Consider the following 20,573-nt stretch of genomic DNA (forward strand, 5'->3'; position numbering starts at 1 on the left):
TCCTTAAACTTCTCCATATAGTGGTTGACAGGATCATATTTACGAATCATTTAAGAGGAAACTTCCTTAATTTTCTTAACAAGTAGGTATGTGTGTGGCAACATCCAAACTTTTTTCCAACAGATATTATCAATAAATCCATTCCAATAAGGCATGGCATAAGGTGTAGATAGATACAACATCCTGCTGAAACAAGGTTCGTATCGCTCTGTTGTTGAATTGACCAAAAGAGAAACAAATCTTTCCTACTACAAAAGTTGAATGATGGTTTCCCCTTGGTTTAGTCGTCACTAGTTACCACATCCACAAATAGATAAACCCCGCCTATTTATACAACTTGTCTTCTTAAAATCTGATTTTAAACCAAACCTTGAGCCTAACCTTGACAAAACTATTAAATGTATGCTTAACCCTAACCTTAAAATAAGACCAAAAAGCACATTTTAGTTTTCATTAATGTTTACGATATACTGTAGACCTTGTGGCTGTGATAACTAGTGAAAACCCTTTGGTTTGGCCAGCTGATTGGTTTACAACATGCCCGTCATGTCGCGGTTAGTGCTATGTAGTATCCTTGGGACGTCCATACCCTTACCCCTAACCCTAACCTGAACCTTAACCACTACCCTAAATCTTACCTTAACCCTTATCAAACCATAACCTTAACATTTTCAATATCAAAGGGGGTAACGTCAGAGTTGGGACGTCCCAAGGATCCAAATTAGCAATAAACCTTATGTTGCCATGCCTGTGTTTGAACGTAAAGCAATTCGTCCGACCTGCAAGTGAAGTGATTAGTAAAGGCCTACGCTTAATATACATTTATAGACGATGAAAGTAGGAATATCACAACACACCTTGAACTTATAGTCAGTATTATTAAGCCGTTTTCACGATGATCATAGAAAATGTGGAAGCTTTGAAGTCGTGGCTCGCAAAACTCCTGGAGCCAATGTGAGTGATGAATTGAAATGACACTTAGCTAGCTAGCTTGCACGAGTTAGCACGCTAACTAGCTACGCCACCGCTAACTTGCTATGTGGCAGTACAAATACCAATTGAACGTTTGTGGTGTAAATTATACGTCGTTATACATTCTGCATATCTGGTATGTTGGGCAAATTGTAGACACTAATCACATGAAGGCATTCTAGATAACGTTATCTGTTTTGGTGTCGCTGCCGCAATACATTTAACTAACTAGCCAGCTGGAAAGCTAGGTAACTAGGTAACTTTGTCTGACTACCAGCTAACTAAAGTTGGCTAATTAAACTCAATCAACTTCGTCCCAATCAACGAGAATCATTGATATTACTATTGCACAGCAAGTGTGGCTTGTGATGTATGGGTAACTTAGGATATTAAAAACTAGACTGGCGTTGTTATAAATGTAGTGGCTAAGATAGCTTAGCTACTCCTAGACACTGCTAGTAGTGACGTCTAGCATTTATAGCCAACCAGCTAGCTAGCCAGTTAGAAAGCCTGACATCCCAGTTTATATACGTGTGTGTTGTCATTGCTAACATATATGTTAGGTAGAACTAGATTAGTGTCTAACCTGCTGCCTCAATTCAAAATCTCAAACTTAATTGTCATTGCAACTTTCTTGGCTTGGTTACACATGATTATTGACAGATATTGTCTGATACAAACCCTGTTCTGAGCAATATGGATAATGTTGCTTTTGCAGATGTGATGCTGACCCCTCTGCTTTAGCCAACTATGTTGTGGCTTTGGTAAAGAAGGACAAACCTGAGAAAGAGCTGAAAGCACTTTGTGCAGATCAACTGGATGTCTTCTTACAAAAAGGTAGGACACACAACTCATTATTGTCAGTGTTGTTTTGCGTCACATAAACTAGTATTTCCATTGTGGAAACATGTAGGTGACTGAATGATAGTCTGAAATAATTCAAAAATAAATGTCTATAAAAGTCTTATGCCTTGATACTTCACCTATTACAGAAACCACCGGATTTGTTGATAAGCTCTTTGAATGTTTGACCACCAAAAACTACTTGGGTAATCCACTTGCTAAGGAAGTTCCCAAAGAGGACACCAAACTCCCTGCACTAAAACAGGAGGCTGTGGAGGTAAGGGCATTTGTTGAACTGGCTTCATGCAGAATCCTTTCCGTTGTATTATTTTGCGGTCTTTGATGGTTGGGATATAGCTCATTATTGTTATTTTCTTCATCTTAAGGTTGAAAATGTAGAAGAGGATAGGGGGGATAACAGGAGGAGAAGAAGTCCACTGAGAAACCGCTCTGACTTCAACGAGACAAGGTAAGGCTGATATCTATGTTTTTGTTATTTTCCTGGTTCTCTCCAGTGAGTTCACCTCTTGACAGTGATGATGCTCTCTGGAGGTCAAGATGTTGGCTTGATTAGGCTCTTATGTCTAATGATCTTTGACACACAATGTAAGTCTTGTTGTTGAAATGCTAGTCACATCAGTAGTACAGATTACCATGAAAAGTTTGGTACTGTATAAAAGGTGCTGCTAAATAACTAACCAACATGCCTTGATCGCCTGACCACACAGGGGCCGTGATGACCGCAGACGAGACGACCGCAAGCGGCGTGACATGGACCGTCACGGTAAAAGCACAGATTCCCACCGCGATAGGCATGACCGGCGCGGAGGCAACTCTCGTGGGCGCAGCTACAGCCGCAGCAGGAGCCGCAGCCGAAGTGGGAGCCGAGGCATGAGCAGGGACAAGGAGCACAGCAGAGGGAGAGGTGAGACTCACAGGGGCGCGGACATGAACAAATCTGCTTCACTTCAAATGTTAACCTAAAAGGTTGAAAACAAATCTTTGCTAAGAAGAGGCAAGATTCAAGAAATTAGCCTATTGATTGGACTCGTACTGGGGGGATCCTTAAATGCCCTCTGTGGTGTGGATGTCTCATAATAAAGATTATGATAAATTCTGTGCAGTGGTGGGAAAAGGACTCAATTGTCATACTTGAGTAAAAGTGAAGATACCTTAATAAAAATGTACACCAGTGAAAGTCACCCAGTAAAATACTACTTGAGTAAATCTAAAAGTATCTGGTTTTAAATGTACTTATGTACAGTGGTGGAAAGAGTACTAAATGGTCATACTTGAGTAAAAGTAAATGCTATACATCAAATTCTTTATATTAAGCAAACCAGACGACCAATTTTCTTTTTTTCCTTTTTTGTACAGACAGGCACACTCCAGTAGGGATTACAACAAGTTATATTGATAGGTGCGTGAATTGGACCATATTGCTGTTCTGCATGAGCGTTCGAAATGTAACGAGTATTTTTGGGTGTCAGGGGAAATGTATGGGAGTAAAAAGTAAATATTTTCTTTAGGAATGTGGGGGAGTTAAAAGTTGTAAAAAATATATAATTGGAGAAGTTAAGTATGGCAACCCCAAAAAATGACTTATGTAGTACTTCAACGTTTTTTAAACTTAACCCAGAACCAGTGGTGTAATGTTAAGTTTACATTGTGACTTTTGGGTTAAAGTGTGTGTCTGTGTCTCTGTATGTTCAACAGATTACAGGTCAAAGTTTGAAGTGGAGAGGAAGGAGCCTGAGAGTTTCAACTCCACCTCTGGGTCCCTAGGTACCCAACAACAGCAGCAACACCAGCAGCAACACCAGCATCCGCCACCTCTCCTGCCAACCCCCCAGCAGCACTCGTTCCCCTCCTCTGCTGGCCAAGCTGTCCCCAGCTCTGTTACCGTGGTAGCGCCCGCTCACCTGCCTGACAGCACCACGGAGAGCTGGTCTAATTACTACTCCAATCACAGGGAGGGCAAGCTGTTCAACAAGAGCACTTCAGTCAAGCACCGCTGTCGCGACTACGACGGTAAGGGCTCACCTCTGGGTTATTCTGGAGAAAGACTTATCAACTGAAATAGTCTAATTTCACTCTGATCTTAGGTCTATATTATGAAATTAGATGTTATCTATGTCTCTTAGCCCTACAGTTAATCTATCAACAATATCTGGCTTTTACTTGTGTCTTGATTTAACCAGGTAAGTCATTGAGAACCCATTCTCTTTTACAATAATGACCTGTTGTTTATGTAGCTGAACGTCTCTTATCTGTTTTAGTGACTGAACGACAAGAATAAATCATCCATATCCAAAATAGTTTCTAATGTAATGCATGTACATGCAAAAACTTGTGAAAGGATGTTCAATATTGAAGCAGGTGGCCTTGGATGGCCTTCTAGTCATTGTATATGCTAGGAGCCTTCTCTGTAGAGTGTTAAGTTCATGTGTCTACAGTAGTCAAATTGTGCAAATATTTACAGTCAAATATCAGCCAATTGTTTGTTTATGAATTAAATGCAGTAGGTTGGTTGCATTCTAACCCTCAGTAAGTGTGTGCCTGGTTTAAAGCACCACTAATGACCCTGGTTCAACATCCTTCCCCTGAGAGTGCAGATCAGGCATAGAGCTGCTTCTCCAATGGGACACTGTTTATATTTATCCAACAGTCTCAACAGGGCAGCGATATTTCTCACTCTGCCCCACCATTGAGGGTTCAGAGAATTGCCTGGGTGTTATCAGGAGCTCTTAACAAAACGGTTGCAAAGTAGATGCTTCTAATTTTGGACTGATGTCATTTTTTATATGACTGGGGGGAAAGCAATTCTGAGCGCAATTATGGTAAGAATGTAATTGATCATTTTTATGCAATTTTCATCGATCTTCCTTTCTGTCTTCCACAGAGAAAGGTTTCTGTGTGCGTGGTGACCTCTGTCCCTTTGACCACGGCAATGATCCTCTGATTGTGGACGACGTCACGCTGCCCGCCATGATCCCGTTTCCCCCACCTGGCATGCCACCGCCGGCCCGGATGGCCATGCCACCCATGACCGAGCCGCCCCCTGCCATCAGGATGCCAATGCCCCCCCACGGCCAGCCGCCCCCACCGGGCATCTTCCCTATGCCTCCTCCTGGTGAGTAATGTTACCATGTCTCTGCTATGATGCGGTCTCCCAATTCGACCATCACTCCTGATCCCCGAATGCTTACCAGTCTGTGTTTGACATAGGTTAAGGCCAAGTGTTTTTCCTGGTCAGGTCACATGATTAGGAAAAACCCAGAGCCCTAACTTTAGATCCTAATGTGGTAAGAGTTATTTTAGGATGCATGGATGTTTGTTTACATCAGTGGTCAACAACCGGTCGATCGCGTTCCTAGTCGATCACCAAACATTTCTGTAGAAAACGCAACGATAAAGCCTGGCAATTCAATTTCTTTCTTTTTTTTATTCGCTTCACGCTGTTGGTGGTATGTGCAGCAGATTCAGCAGCCCTAGCGCCGGGAAGGCAAAGTATGACCATTTTGAACCATTTCATGTGTCTGAAGGTAGAACTCCGCCTACCCGGCAGACCCACAGTGCAAATCAGGTACACCTACAGGCCTACCGCTGGCCAATCAGATAGCTCAGATCACCGTGTCTGCACGGTTTCTTAGACTGTAAAAATAAGTCTTGAGCGCACAGCAAAGTTGATACTGTGAGATTTTTAAACTTTTAAATCGATGACTAGATAGAGACTCAAGGAATACAGCAAAGCACTGCTGTTTTTATTAGTAACTTCATGTTTAACTTGTTATTCAGCACTGTCAACACTTTGTGCATTTTATGGCTTATAAAAGTGTTGAACATTCTCCCTACTTCGACTTGAGTTTCACCATCAGCTGGAAGACTGTCCCCTTTTCTCAGCGGAGGGAGGGAGAGAGGAGGGACGGTGAGTCGGGTGAGAGGAAGCCTCACTGATGCGCTCTCCCTCCCCTCAGGTTGACCGTCAGATGCAGGCCATCAGTCCAGTAAAATAAACAAGTATTATGCTCAGCAAATGATCTATTGCCAGTGTGATCATATACCTAAAATATAATTTCAAAATGGTTTGAGAAGAAAGCTACTATGGTGAGCGACCGTTGCGCCTTTAAATTTTTAATAAGTATTGATTTCCCATTTATTTGTCTCTGCCTGCATATCGGCCTCCTAGAAGGTAGGTTATATCCTATATGCAAAAGTAGTAAGTGTCGCTGTCGTTATTCTTGCTGCTTCAAGTTCAGTAGCCACGCGTGCGAGATCAGGTGCGCGTGTGGTCTCAATTAAATGGAGTAGGCCAATGCATGGGCGGAGGAGCACTGGGCAGTTATATTTCCAAGGAAATGTACTTCCTAAATATGATTAGGCTATAGTTTACTGCATTGCCTAGTAATAAATATTGATCACGCATATTTATCAGTCTGAAAATCTTTCCACTCTTAAAGGGTAGGCTATAAAAAATAGCTCTAGCGAAAGAGCAAGTCTCTCCAACGCTGCTCTCTTCAACGACATCTAGCATATTGGTTGATACAGCCCAGTAATGCAGATAGTCTAATATAATGGGCCACGTGAGAATCTCTGGTAATTTAACCTATTTATTAAGTTATGTTTCCGCATTTGATATTGCCTATAGGGCGCAAAATGGCTAGGACCGTGGCTGGCACGTGAGCTGCGTCACATACGCCTAAAAGAACATTGCGGGACTGCGTTGGGTTTGGGAGCAGTTCTTGTGGTAGCTGGTGGGAGTCGGACAGAAAGCCAGCGGGTGGGGCGCGGTGCGGTATGAAACGCTGCGGTTGCTGGATGATGAAATGAGTCTCGCGCAGATATCGAGTTCAAGGCTTGCCTGTTAAATTGAGAAATAGCATGTCATAAGGACGGTTTGTTGTGTTACATACACAGAAGAAAAATATCTCCTCAACATGTAAGGTGTTGGTTTCACGAGCTGTAGTAATAGATTGCAGAAATTTCCCATATACACATAAATATTATTTCTCTCAAAAGTTTTGTGCACTAATTTGTTTCCATCCCTGTTTGTGAGCATTTCTCATTTGCCAAGATAATCCATCCACCTGACAGGTGTGGCATATCAAGAAGCTGATTTAGCAGCATGATCATTACACAAGTGCACCTTTTGCTGGGGACAATATAAGGCCACTTTAAAATGTACAGTTGTCACACAACACAATGCCACAGATGTCTCAAGTTTTAAGGGAGCATGCAATTGGCATGCTGACTGCAGGAATGTCCACCGGAGCTGTTGCCAGAGAATATAATATTTATTTCTCTACCATAAGCTGCCTACAATGTCATTGCTGAGGAGTATTTCTGTTTGTAATAACGCACTTTAGTGGAGAAAAACTTATTCTGATTGGCTGGGCCTGGCTGCCAAGTGGGTGAGCCTATGCCCTCCAAGGCCCACCCATGGCTGCACCACTGCCCAGCCATGTGAAATCCATAGATTAGGGCCTAATGAATTTAATTAAATTGTCTGATTTCTTATATGAACTGTAACTCAGTAAAATCTTTGAAATTACGCACCTCAGAGAAACAGCTGTCTTTGTTGTTGTCTTACCCTCACTAGTTCTCACCCTATACGGCATGTCTGTACTTTACCTAGCCTTTTCTGTTTAGGAGTTTAAGTAAATGGCTTTTGTCTAGTATTAGCTGGGTTCAGATTGGATTTGTATCTCCCATAGGGCCCCCATTAATACCAGCAAGTGGGATAGATACTCCCAACAACTCAGGAGCGAGTTCTGCGTCCTCTCTGGGACCGCCTGGAGTGGGACCTCCACCTCCTCTTCCTCCACCACCTCCATCTTCTTCAGTCTCTCTACACCCCCAATATTCTCAGTCAGAATGTAAGCAGCTATGATTTTCTCAATTGGCATGGAAAGTGGTACTTTTAAGCATAGCTCCCATATTATTTTACTTTTTATCAGTTTGATTTGAAAGATTGTGTTTTTCAAAGAAAACAATGTGAACCAAATGGCATTGTTCAGTTTGACTGTAGTAAGTGAGGAAAGACAGAGAAATTATATTGGTTTAAAATGTTTATGGTCACATGGTTCATTCACGTTTTGCAAATTATTTCCTTTTTGGGTGGTGGTGGTGTTAGTTTTGTTTTTGTGTCCTACTGCCTTGCCTGCATGATCAAGTCATTTCTTTAGGGTGCAATAACATATGTTAACCAGAGGGTCACACTGTTTCTGAACTGGAAATCTACTGTTGGTGCTGTAAGGTGCACATTAGATGAGTGCAAACTTTATTTGACTAATCCTGCCCACATACGTGAGAAAGGGAATTAATTTAAATGCAGTCCATTTCTCTACTCTTAATACAAAACAATAATATATATACACTGCTCCAAAAAATAAAGGGAACACTAAAATAACATCCTAGATCTGAATGAATGAAATATTCTTATTAAATTCTTTTTTCTTTACATAGTTGAATGTGCTGACAACAAAATCACACAAAAATGATCAATGGGAATCAAATTTATCAACCCATGGAGGTCTGGATTTGGAGTCACACTCAAAATTAAAGTGGAAAACCACACTACAGGCTGATCCAACTTTGATGTAATGTCCTTAAAAAAAAGTCAAAATGAGGCTCAATAGTGTGTGTGGCCTCCACGTGCCTGTATGACGTCCCTACAACGCCTGGGCATGCTCCTGATGAGGTGGCGGATGGTCTCCTGAGGGATCTCCTCCCAGACCTGGACTAATGCATCCGACAACTCCTGGACAGTCTGTGGTGCAACGTGGCGTTGGTGGATGGCGCGAGACATGATGTCCCAGATGTGCTCAATTGGATTCAGGTCAGGGGAACGGGCGGGCCAGTCCATAGCATCAATGCCTTCCTCTTGCAGGTACTGCTGACACACTCCAGCCACATGAGGTCTAGCATTGCCTTGCATTAGGAGGAACCCAGGGCCAACCGCACCAGCATATGGTCTCACAAGGGGTCTGAGGATCTCATCTCGGTACCTAATGGCAGTCAGGCTACCTCTGGCGAGCACATGGAGGGCTGTGCGGCCCCCCAAAGAAATGCCACCCCACACCATGACTGACCCACCGCCAAACGTTCTCCACGGCGTCTCCAGACTCTGTCACGTCTGTCACATGTGCATGTGAACCTGCTTTCATCTGTGAAGAGCACAGGGCGCGAATGGCGAATTTGCCAATCTTGGTGTTCTCTGGCAAATGCCAAACGCCCTGCACGGTGTTGGGCTGTAAGCACAACCCCCACCTGTGGACGTCGGGCCCTCATACCACCCTCATGGAGTCTGTTTCTGACCGTTTGAGCAGACACCTGCACATTTGTGGCCTGCTGGAGGTCATTTTGCAGGGCTCTGGCAGTGCCCCTCCTGCTCCTCCTTGCACAAAGGCGGAGGTAGCGGTCCTGCTACTGGGTTGTTGCCCTCCTACGGCCTCCCCCACGTCTTCTGATGTACTGGCCTGTCTCCTGGTAGCGCCTCCATGCTCTGGACACTACGCTGACAGACACAGCAAACCTTTTTGCCACAGCTCGCATTGATGTGCCATCCTGGATGAGGTGACTCCGGGATGCTGGCCTTCTAGGCAAAGAAAAAGCCATATCTCAGACTGGCCAATAAAAATAAAAGATTAAGATGGGCAAAAGAACAGACACTGGACAGAGGAACTCTGTGTGTGTGTGTGTATTTATTTTACTTGCTCTGGGTGTCTCCATGTTTTAGTTTAGTGCATGCATTCTTGACTCCCAAGCCATAGCCTATTATATAGCAAAATCAGACTTTATAATATTGAGCTCAATAGTATAACCATACTTAGGTTTTCCTTGTAAGCATGCATACAGTTAAAGTAGGTGTTATTACAGATATGCCTATTTGGGAATTGTCACTCCCCACAGTGTAAAATGCTGTTTTAGTTCTTCTAATGATGTGTCCCATCCCTTGTGTTGCCAGATAATTACGACCCAGAGGCCTACAACCCAGAGTCTCCAGGCATCACTGCAGCCAGCCGGCCCCAGTACAGGCAGTTCATCCCCCGCATCCAGACCCAGAGACCCAACCTGATTGGCCTCACTTCCGGAGATGGCCAGGGATCCAGAGGTATCACATGTGGGTCTATCCTGTCCCGCTTTAATTAATCGATCCCTTTTACTCAACACAAGTCACTTTAGTTATTTAGATTGGGCCTTTCCTCTGCTCCTAACCAATACGAAACATGAGAAGAGTTCCATATGTTAGTTCATTGGGAGAACATGATCAAACAACTCGAACCAGACTAGGATCTTAAGAGAAAAAGCCACGCACAGCTAGAATCACTCACTACATATCCTTATTGTCATCCAGACAGCAGTCCAGATTCTAGCTGTGTCATTACGACCGACAGTTTTTCTTCTTTTCCCAGCAGCTAACATAGTGATCCAGACAGAGCCGGCAGTGGCCAGTGTTCCCAGCAGTGTGTCCCGCTACAGCAGCACCGAGCAGGAGAGCAGGAAGAGGCCCCTGGGGCCCACAGAGGGCCAGCTGCCCAAAAAACCCTGGATGGACAAGTAAGAACACACACACACACACACACACACACACACACACACACACACACACACACACACACACACACACACACACACACACACACACACAAGGGCCACCCTGAACACGCACAGTACCCACCCTCCACCACTGCAGCGTTGTGAGCGATTCCAGTTCAATGGCAGTTTTAATTGCGCTCTGTAGGTGCCTGGATTTAGATGACTCGTTACTTGGCCCGAACTCTGCTTCACAGATCCCTGTCATTGGCTCCTCTGCCCTGTCACTCACTTCCGTCATTCTCTTCCAGGTCAAACTACCAGGCCAACAACCAACTCAACTTCCCCAACAACAAGCCCCAACACGGGGGCTTCCCCAAGAAGAATCACTATGTCAACACTAAGCTGGAAGTTCGCAAAATCCCCCGAGATCTCAACAACATCACCAAATTGAATGAACACTTTAGCAAGTTTGGTACCATCGTGAATATTCAGGTAAGAGTAACATGACTGTAGTTGACTATTTCATTCGCTTTTTATCTCGACAGCACTTTACTCCAAATTTCTTGATATCATTTGTACCACTAAACACAGGAACTTTTTAGATCATTATCATTATTTTGAGGGTAATCAGTGACACACCCGCTTGCCTACATCACTACTTCCTGTATCTCCTTTGACCTGTCCCGTCTCCAATAGGTGGTGTTTGGTGGTGACCCGGAGGCAGCTCTGATCCAGTACACAGCCAACGAAGAGGCACGGCGGGCCATCTCCAGCATTGAGGCGGTGCTCAACAACCGCTTCATCCGTGTGTACTGGCACCGAGAGGCCAACACCCAGCAGCAGGGACAGAGCATGGGTCAGGGTCAGGGGGACGGACCGAGCCAGAGCTCTGCCATGGGGCAACAGCAACCCAACGTCCACAAGGTGAACAGCGCACTTGTGACTACTGCAAAACTCTTTTTTTAGCTGGTCAAACCATTCATTCATTCAACCAGCAGTTTTGGTTTTGAACAGAGAAGTTCTAAGCTCCAGGTCAGCAGTGATCATCATCCATGCATTACTTTTTATCTTTCTGTAAAAACCAGCAGGTGATAAAGCAGCACAGTCCCGGGGCCTATGTGCTGAATAATAAGACGGTGCCCAAACATTGCCACGGTGTTGGGGCTGTGGCCGGGGACAAACTGGACTCCCTGCACCCCAGCGCGGACACTGCAGCAGTAAGCAGTAATTTCCTATGCTCTGTGGGTCTGAGTGTGCCCCTATACATGTCTGCAGCACGGTGTTGTATTATGGTAAAGGGAGTGGATTGACACAGGGGGTAAGGTAGTAATCAAAGGGTCTGTTTGTCTCTTTCTATCCTAGGCACTCCTGGCCTCCACTGGGGCCCTTCAGAAGGGACCCTACATGTCCACAGTCCTCAAGGCAACATCCAAGTCACTTGGTAAAACTGCCAAAGCACTTGAAGAACTGGAGGTCTTGAAAAAGAAGCAGGCAAGTCAGTTTTGCTGTTAGCATTTTGAATAAGCTTCAGTATATCATCACCTTTCATACAAAAATCTAAATTCCACTCTAATCAATTGTTTGGTTTGTTCTTTGTTCGTATCAGGAGACATTGAAGTTGCAACAGGACATGAGGAAAAAAAAGCAGGCGATGCTTGAGAAACAGATTGAATGCCAGAAGGTATGGTTGCTTATATTACATATATACTGAACAAAAATATAAACGCAACATGTGAAGTGTTGGTCCCATGTTTCATGAGCTGAAATAAAATATTCCAGAAATGTTCCATATGTACAAAAAGCATATTTTTCTCTCAAATTGTGTGCACAAATGTGTTTACATCCCTGTTAGTGAGATTTTCTCATTTTCCAAGATAATCCATCCACCTGACAGGTGTGGCATATCAAGAATCTGATTAAACAGCATGATCATTACACAGGTGCACCTTGTGCTGGGGACAACAGGCCACTCTAAAATGTGTAGTTTGGTCACACAGCACAATGCCACGTGTCTTAAGTTGAGGGAGTGCAATTTGCATGCTGACTGCAGGAATGTCCACCAGAGCTGTTGCCATAGAATTTAATTTCTCTACCATAAGCCGCCTCCCATGTCGTTTTAGAGAATTTGGCAGTACGTCCAACACGCCTCACAACCGCAGACCACGTATAACCACGCCAGCCTAGGACCTCCACATCTGAATTCACCTGCGGGATCGTCTGAGACTAGCCACCCGGACAGCTGATGAAACTGGGGTTTCCACAACCAAAGAATTTCCGAAAAACTGTCAGAAACCGTCTCAGGGAAGCTCATCTGTTGCCTGTATTCCTCACCAGGGTCTTGACCTGACTGAAGTTCGGCGTCGTAGCCGACTTCAGTGGGCAAATGCTTACTTTCAATGGCCACTGGCAGAAGTGTGCTCTCACACAGATGAATTCCGATTTCAACTGTACCGGGCAGATGGCAGACAACGTGTATGGCGTTGTGTGGGTGTGCTATTTGCTAATGCCAGCAGAGTGTGAACAGAGTGCCCCATGGTGGAGTTATGGTATAGGCAGGCATAAGCTACGGACAACGAACACAATTGCATTTTATCGATGGCAATTTCAATGCACAGAGACAGTAATCAGATCCTGAGGCCCAGTGTGCCATTCATCCGACGCCATCACCTCATGTTTCAGCATGATATTGCACAGCCCCATGTCGCAAGGACCTATTCACCCATTGAGCATGTTTGGGAGGCTCTGGATCGACATGTACGACAGCGTGTTCCAGTTCCTGCCAATATCCAGCAACTTCGCACAGCCATTGAAGAGGAGTGGGACAACATTCCACAGGCCACAATCAACATTCTGATTCAACTTTATGCAAAGGAGATGTATCGTGCTGCATGAGGCAAATGGTGGTCGCACCAGATACTGACTGGTTTTCTGGCCCACACCCCTACTTTTTTTTCTCAAGGTATCTCTGACCAACAGAGATGCATACAGTGCATTTTTCCTCATTTTGTTACGTTACAGACGTATTCTAAAATGGATTAAATCGTTTCCCCCCCTCAATCTATACACAATACCCCATAAGCAGAAACAAAAACAAAGCAAAAACAGGTTTTTAGAATTTGTTGCTAATGTATAAAATCTTGGGAGAAATATCACTTTTACACAAGTGTTCAGACCCTTTACTCAGTACTTTTGGCAGCAATTACAGCCTCGAGTCTTCTTCGATATGACGCTACAAGCTTGGCACACCTGTATTTGGGGAATTTCTCCCCTTCTCTGCTCTGGTCCTCTCAAGCTCTGTCAGGTTGGATAGGGAGCGTCACTGCACAGCTATTTTCAAGCCTATCCAGAGATGTTCGATTGGGTTCAAGTCCGGGCTCTGGCTGGGCTCCACTCAAGGACATTCACAGCCACTCCTGCATTGTCGTGGCTGTGTGCTTAGGGTCGTTGTCCTGTTGGAGGGTGAACTGTCGCCCCAGTCTGAGATCCTGAGCGCTCAGGAGCAGGTTTTCATCAAGGATCTCTCTACTTTGCTCTGTTCATCTTTCCCTCGATCCTGACTAGTCTCCCAGTCCCTACCGCTGAAAAACATCCCCCACAACATGCTGCCACCACCATGCTTCACCGTAGGGATGGTGCCAGGTTTCCTCCATGTTTGACAATCAGGCCAAAGAGTTAGATCTTGGTTTCATCAGACCAGAGAATCATGTTTTTCATGGTTTGAGAGTCCTTTAGGTGCCTTTTGGCAAACTCCAAGCGGGCTGTCATGTGCCTTTTACTGAGGAGTGGCTTTAGTCTGGCCACTACCATAAAGGCCTGATCAGTGGAGTGCTGCAGAGTATCTGGAAGGTTCTCCCATCTCCACAGAGGAACTCTGGTGCTCTGTCAGAGTGACCATCGGGTTCTTGGTCACCTCCCTGACCAAGGCCCTTCTCACTCGATTGCACAGTTTGGCTGGGCGGCCAGCTGTGGGAAGAGTCTTGGTGGTTCTAAACTTCTTCCATTTAAGAATGATGGAGGCCACTGTTCTTGGGGACCTTCAATGCTGCAGAAATGTTTTGGTACCCTTCCCCAGATCTGTGCCTCGACACAATCCTGTCTCTGACCTTGGTGTTTGCTCTGACATGCACTGTCAACTGTGGAACCTTATATAGACAGGTATGTGCCTTTCCAAATCATGTCTAATCAATTGAATTGACCACAGGTGGACTCCAAGTTGTAGAAGCATCTCAAGGATGATCAATGGAAACAGGATGCACCTGAGCTTGATTTTGAGTCTCATAGCAAAGGGTCTGAATATTTATGTAAATAAGGTATTTCTGTTTATTTTTAATAAATTTGCTACAATTTTGGATAACACCTGTTTTCACTTTGACATTGTGGGGTATTGTGTGTAGATTGAGGAGGAGGAAAAAAACATTTAAATAATTTTAGAATAAGGCTGTCACGTAACAAAATGTGGAAAAGGGGAAGGGGTCTGAATACTTTCCAAATGCACTGTATCTGTATTCCCAGTCATGTAAAATCCATAGATTAGGGCCTAATTTATTTATTTCAATTGACTGATTCCCTTATAAACTGTTAAAATCTTTGAAATTGGTGCATGTTGCGTTGATCTTTCTGTTTAGTGTAGTTAATAATTTAAAGGATATCACCACCTTCCATTTTACAGTTGCACATAAGCCACATGCAGTGATCGTCATCACATTGTTCATTCACTATCAAAACCAAGGACACCAGTAAGACCAAAAGAGCCCGTGTGTTGTCCTGGAAAACCCTGCTTGTCTAGCACTGATTAGTCAATATCATGTCCTTCCTCCTATAGGCTCTAATAAACAGACTTGAAAAGAACCGGGCCACATTGAAGCCAGAGGAGAGGGCCAACCTTATGAAGACCCTCAAGGATCTGACCGACAAGATCTCCCAGCTCCAGAACGAGATGAGCCCAGCCTCCCACTCCACGGCCCAGTCCAAGACCAAGATAGATGTGAGTCTACCTACCATATCATATATGGCTGTAATTTCTTAATTGCGCCATTTACAGTATTTGCTTATACAATGTAGTTCGTGCATTGTGGAAATCCAAACGTAATATCAATAGCTCTGTTTGATTTGTGCTTTCCCTCAGAAACAAAAGGAGCTTCTGGATGCAGAGCTTGATTTCCACAAGAAGATGAGTTCTGGAGAGGACACAACAGACCTGAAGCAGAAACTGGGCCAGCTGCAGGTTGAGGTGGGTAGACAGGGCATCCATACTTTCGGAAGTCCTCTCTCTAGAACTAATGACCACGTCTGGAATGTGGCAGTGTTCTGGCATAGTGAAAGAGTAGTGGCAGACAAGACAACGCCAACAAATGTGCAACCTTTTAGAAGAACGGTCTGAAGCGAGCAGCAGGACATCACCTTGGATGTGAACGTATGCCTTGCCACACAGCTTCTCTCGTCTGCTGCTAGTCACATATGTTGCCCAGTGTTTCCTCTGCAATCATTTAGCTGGGGTGCTGCGCCAGGGCAAAATCATTGCCGGCACGCCCCAAAAATTTAGAACATGAAAAAATTCTACAATCAATTCCAGAGGAAAAACACGTCCTCGGTGTCAGAGGATCAAGTTCTAAACAACAAACTCGTTTTTTCTCTCTCATGGCAACACCTCTCTGCATGGCTTTCCCAGCCTGGTGTGCTTAAATTAGCTTCCATGAAATATGCATGGCTTTATCCCTCTTCTGCACATTAAACTGCAGGCACTTACCAAGCCCAGAGGACACCCACTAACGAATCCTAACGAAACACATATCCTACATTGATGCATCTGATTTCATTAAAGTTTGAGCTGGTGTTCCTTGTAAGAAAATAGAGGGATGACATTTAGTAGGAGGGGTGGGGAAGGACGAGTGTTGGCGTTCTGCTCCATTTTTACATTTGAGTTATTTAGCAGACTCTCTTATCCAGAGCGACTTACAGACAGATTTTTCACCTAGTCAGCTCGGGGATTCGAACCAGCCACCTTTTGTTTACTGGCCCAACGCCCTTAACCAGTAGGCTACCTGCCGCTCCAAGCTTTCAGGCCCACCACAATCAGCCTGCTGGTCCATATTCCCTTGGACTCATTAAAGATGGATACCAGACCTGTGGGGACACTTGTTCTGAGTGGCATTACATTTTCTTTCTAGACACTGACGCTGCATGGCACTGTTTGCTGAGGACATGCCAGGTGGCACAACCGCCTCTGTGTTACTCTCCTAATAGTGCCAGGTGGCACCTCGTTTTGTGTTGTTGTTGAGGAGTAACTGTGGATCTGATGACTTTGTTGGCTGTGTTCTCCTAGGCCACGCGGTTGGGCTTGATACCAACCGGGCGGGGGAAGGTGGACGATCCAATAGGCGTCAGGGGCAGGGGCCGAGGCCGAGGAAGGGGCAGGGGACGGGGACGGGGACGCAGAGGAGGGGGCAATCACATGGTGGTGGACCACAGGCCCCGGGCCATCGCCATCATGGGAGTCACACAGGAAGAGAAGGAGGAGCTGATGCCTCACTTTGTGGTAAGGAAATACAACCATCACATCTTATCCTATCCAGCTAGTTGCATGGTTTCCCCAAAATGGCTTATTTTAATGTTGAATAGTCAGAGCTAGAACTCATCCTGTGGTACAAAGCATGAATCGTTATAGTAGTAAAACAATGCCTTAGAAGATGTGCAAAGGAGTTTCCACTGGCACTTACGGCTGTTTGGTATTCTTGTCTTTGTCACAGAAATTTGGTGAGATACAGGAGCTTCATGATCAGGATGCTACCAGCGTTGTCATGACGTTCAAGACCCGGAGTGAAGCAGAGAATGTATGTCCTGCAGATATGACGCACAGTAGCTAGTAACATTTGAATGCCTTTATAACAGACAGTTAACACAAGTTTGAATTGAATTTCACCCTTCACGATCATTTTCACATTTTATAGGCTGCAAACCAAGGAGCAAAGTTCAAAGGTCGCGTTCTACAGATTTCATGGCACAAGCCGAAGACTCCATCCGTGTCCACAGAGCCTGAAGAGGAGTCGTTGAAGGATGAGGCCAATAAGGTACGTTACTATACATCTCTCCCCATACATTTCCTGTTTTTGTACCATTTAGGCATTTTGGAAAAGCATGTCATGTTAATAAATCAGAATTCAATGTTATAAATAATACGGATTATCGATTGCAAAATGGTTGATTTAGTGAGTTTTGTATTTATTTTGCAGAATTATAGATCGTTTTTAGTCAATGTTTTTAATGACATCAAAATGCATGTTCTTTGATTTCATTCCTCCAGGAGGAAGTCGGCCCCTACCTGCTTATGGAGGAAGACGACGATGAGGATGACGAGTACGAGAGTCGTTCATGGAGGCGATGAATGCAATACGAACGTCACACTTTTTAGTGGGAATTACTTTATTTTTTAAAAACTAATTCAAGCCGATTTGACGAAATCACTTTTTTTTTGTTGCAATTTCCAGTATTTTGAGACTGAAGAATGAAACACTTATGAGAGAAAGCAGTTCCTTTAATGATATGTTTGAAGCTTGAAAAGGCAGACTGTTTTGTCTCTTCAAACATCTGAATAATTATTCAAATCTCACTTTTTCTGAGATAAAAAAATCTAAATCGTTATAAATAGATGTATGTTTCGATGTGGTTACTAGATAATCGGTAACACACAACATTTGTGACTACTGTGAATAGCTAGTTATTTTTATATATATTTAAGCTATGGTTTCCTTCTCTCCCTAGTTTGGCTAATGTTGTCTATAATTTCGAGGCTTAAAGGTCCTCGGTCCAGGGATGGCCACACCCTCACAGATCTCACCGTCTCGGTCTACAGCAGAGGTCACGAAGTTTACACTCCCCTGTTGAAATGCCCTTGCAAATTAGATACAACCTCCGTCTTGAATTTAGAGATAAAATTGATATTCCCCTGAGTATTTTGTTGTCGACTAAATGTGTGGTGCCACTTTATGTACATATGAACACCAAGACTGTTACGCACTTTTGAGATGGTGTGTAACAAGTGTTTTCTCTTAACCCAAGTCATCTCCCCTTAGTCATCTGAAAGCCAAAGACCTATTTGGATGAGGAGCTAGTCATTTGTTGTCAAATGTGTCGGATATCTGTAGACAATGGTGTTTGAATGTATACTGAACATTTGATTTGATCTCTAAGTTTGCCTTACGTAATCAGCAGAAGGCTGACTTTTTATGAGATGCGTGATTTTCTTCTGTAAATTTTGTAAATGTTTGCAATAGGATTTACTTTGATACTTTTTTTCCATTTTTAGTCACTTGAATGAATGTGGAAATTGTCAGGAAAAGAGGTCCCACTTACTTTGCTTATTTAACGTAGGTTTGTGTTTAAACTAACCCTTGTGGCGTCACTTCACATAACATCAAAGACACATTCATACCAACTCATCTCTGCCAGGATTCATCTTCAAGGGAAATGTATGGTTTTGACAGAGTTGTCAAATAACCAGTCACTTGTTACAGATTGGTGATGTTTCCATGCACAGTTTCTGATCTTAATTTACATACATCAGCAGTTAATCCATTTCCATGTAAGCGAAGCACCTAATGTTAATGAGTGAGGATCTCCCCATACCGCCCTGCAAGTGGAGAAACGTTGGTGGCTCTGAATGTGCTAACTAACATCAACTCTTGTATGATTGTGTATAATTGATGAAAAAAAGCTATATTTCCATACTGTATTTACATTTATTCAAGAGAGGGAGAGCTGAAATTCTTTAGAGATGCCCCTGAAGTATAGATATTGAACCCTATAGCATGTTCTGCTTTCATATTTGGCCAGGACCAACCACCCTGTTGTAACTCAAGACTAAACCATTGAATTCAATGTAAGCGCTGAAAACGGTTATGTTGCCATAGCCCCTATAAGATTTTGCCCCCTGTTCATTTTGCAGTCTTATTGAGAAAGTTGGGAGATTAGAGTAACGGGAAAGTAAGACTCCTCTCTAGACTTTGACTTGTCCTATCAGTGTGAGGCTTGGCGATAACATTATCAGCATGACAATTTTAAATCAGGTCACATGTTTATTTCTGGAGATCAATAAAAAGCCCATTGGAATGTGAGAAAGGGATGAGTCAGACTCTAGAACAGGGCTCTCCAACCCTGTTTGTGAAGCGCTACCCTCCTGTAGGATTTCACTCCAACCCCAGTTGTAACACCTGATTCAGTTTATCAACCAGCTGATTATTAGATTTGGGTTTGATTAAGGTTGGAGTGAGAACCTACAGGACGGTAGCTCTCCAGGAAAAGGGTTGGAGAACCCTGCTCTAGAAGGACAATGCAGAGAATAAGAAATTGTAGTTTTTCCACTGCACAGTACCCTTCTTGTTTGCTATGTGCGTTTCCTGTTTGGATTGCATATGAACAGCAACATATGAACAGCTTTTTGCTTGATAACTTCAGTAGGACAAATCTAATGGCAGGACTATTACTTCAGTGAGATTTCAGAAATTGCTTTGATGATTTTCTACCTTGTGGACGCTACTATGACATGGTAGTGTAAAATGTAAAACACTTATAGGAAGAATATTCTTTTGGATTTGTTACTGTTTATATTTTCAGGAAGTGTATGTATTTTTGATTTATTCTGTTTGTAAAATGGATTTCTAACTCACTAGCATGTTTGCTTTTACCAATAAACATGGAGGAATGGTGTTATCTGGAAAGGAACAAAATACAACATTTAAATAAACAACTTCAATTAGACAAGTAAAAAAGAAAAACTATACCGTTCAAATTTCAACATTGCGAAGATGCGAGAGAAACCATTCCCAAAAAATATTACCTTCAAAACCTGTGTTGTGTCCTTTCTTTAGTATAGATACTGAATGATATATAGTTGAAGTCAGAAGTTTACATACACTTAGGTTGGAGTCATTAAAACTTGTTTTTCAACCACTCCACAAATTTCTTGTTAACAAACTATAGTTTTGGCAAGTTGGTTAGGACATCTACTTTGTGCATGACACAGGTAATTTTCCAACAATTGTTTACAGAGATTATTTCACTTATAATTCACTGTATCACTAAGTTTACATACACAAAGTTGACTGCCTTTAAACAGCTCGGAAAATTCCAGAAAATGATGTCATGGCTTTAGAAGCTTCTGATAGGGTTATTGACATCATTTGAGTCAATTGGAGTTGTACTCGTGGATGTATTTCAAGGCCTAC

The 20,573-nt window shown here is 43.5% G+C and overlaps 1 protein-coding gene across 4 annotated transcripts; it reads left to right on the forward strand.

Moving 5' to 3' along the window:
- Window positions 1-714: 714 nt before the first annotated feature.
- On the forward strand, window positions 715-20,193 carry LOC129821310 (RNA-binding protein 27-like). Of its 4 annotated transcripts, none has more exons than XM_055878833.1 (21): window positions 715-954; window positions 1,691-1,809; window positions 1,965-2,092; window positions 2,202-2,284; window positions 2,544-2,740; window positions 3,532-3,846; window positions 4,718-4,948; window positions 7,530-7,691; window positions 9,782-9,928; window positions 10,230-10,374; window positions 10,662-10,845; window positions 11,050-11,277; window positions 11,439-11,570; window positions 11,716-11,844; window positions 11,960-12,034; window positions 15,176-15,337; window positions 15,479-15,583; window positions 16,676-16,888; window positions 17,100-17,183; window positions 17,301-17,420; window positions 17,654-20,193. In XM_055878833.1, the coding sequence occupies exons 1-21, from the start codon at window positions 896-898 to the stop codon at window positions 17,732-17,734; spliced, it is 3,099 nt and encodes a 1,032-aa protein (XP_055734808.1). In that variant the 5' UTR covers window positions 715-895; the 3' UTR covers window positions 17,735-20,193. The 4 variants fall into 4 exon arrangements, with proteins under 4 accessions (XP_055734808.1, XP_055734816.1, XP_055734826.1 ...); XM_055878841.1 differs by having other exon boundaries at window positions 11,442-11,570; XM_055878851.1 differs by having other exon boundaries at window positions 10,233-10,374.
- Window positions 20,194-20,573: the final 380 nt, after the last annotated feature.

Source organism: Salvelinus fontinalis, chromosome 2 (assembly GCF_029448725.1).
Source record: "Salvelinus fontinalis isolate EN_2023a chromosome 2, ASM2944872v1, whole genome shotgun sequence".
NCBI lineage: Eukaryota > Metazoa > Chordata > Actinopteri > Salmoniformes > Salmonidae > Salvelinus > Salvelinus fontinalis.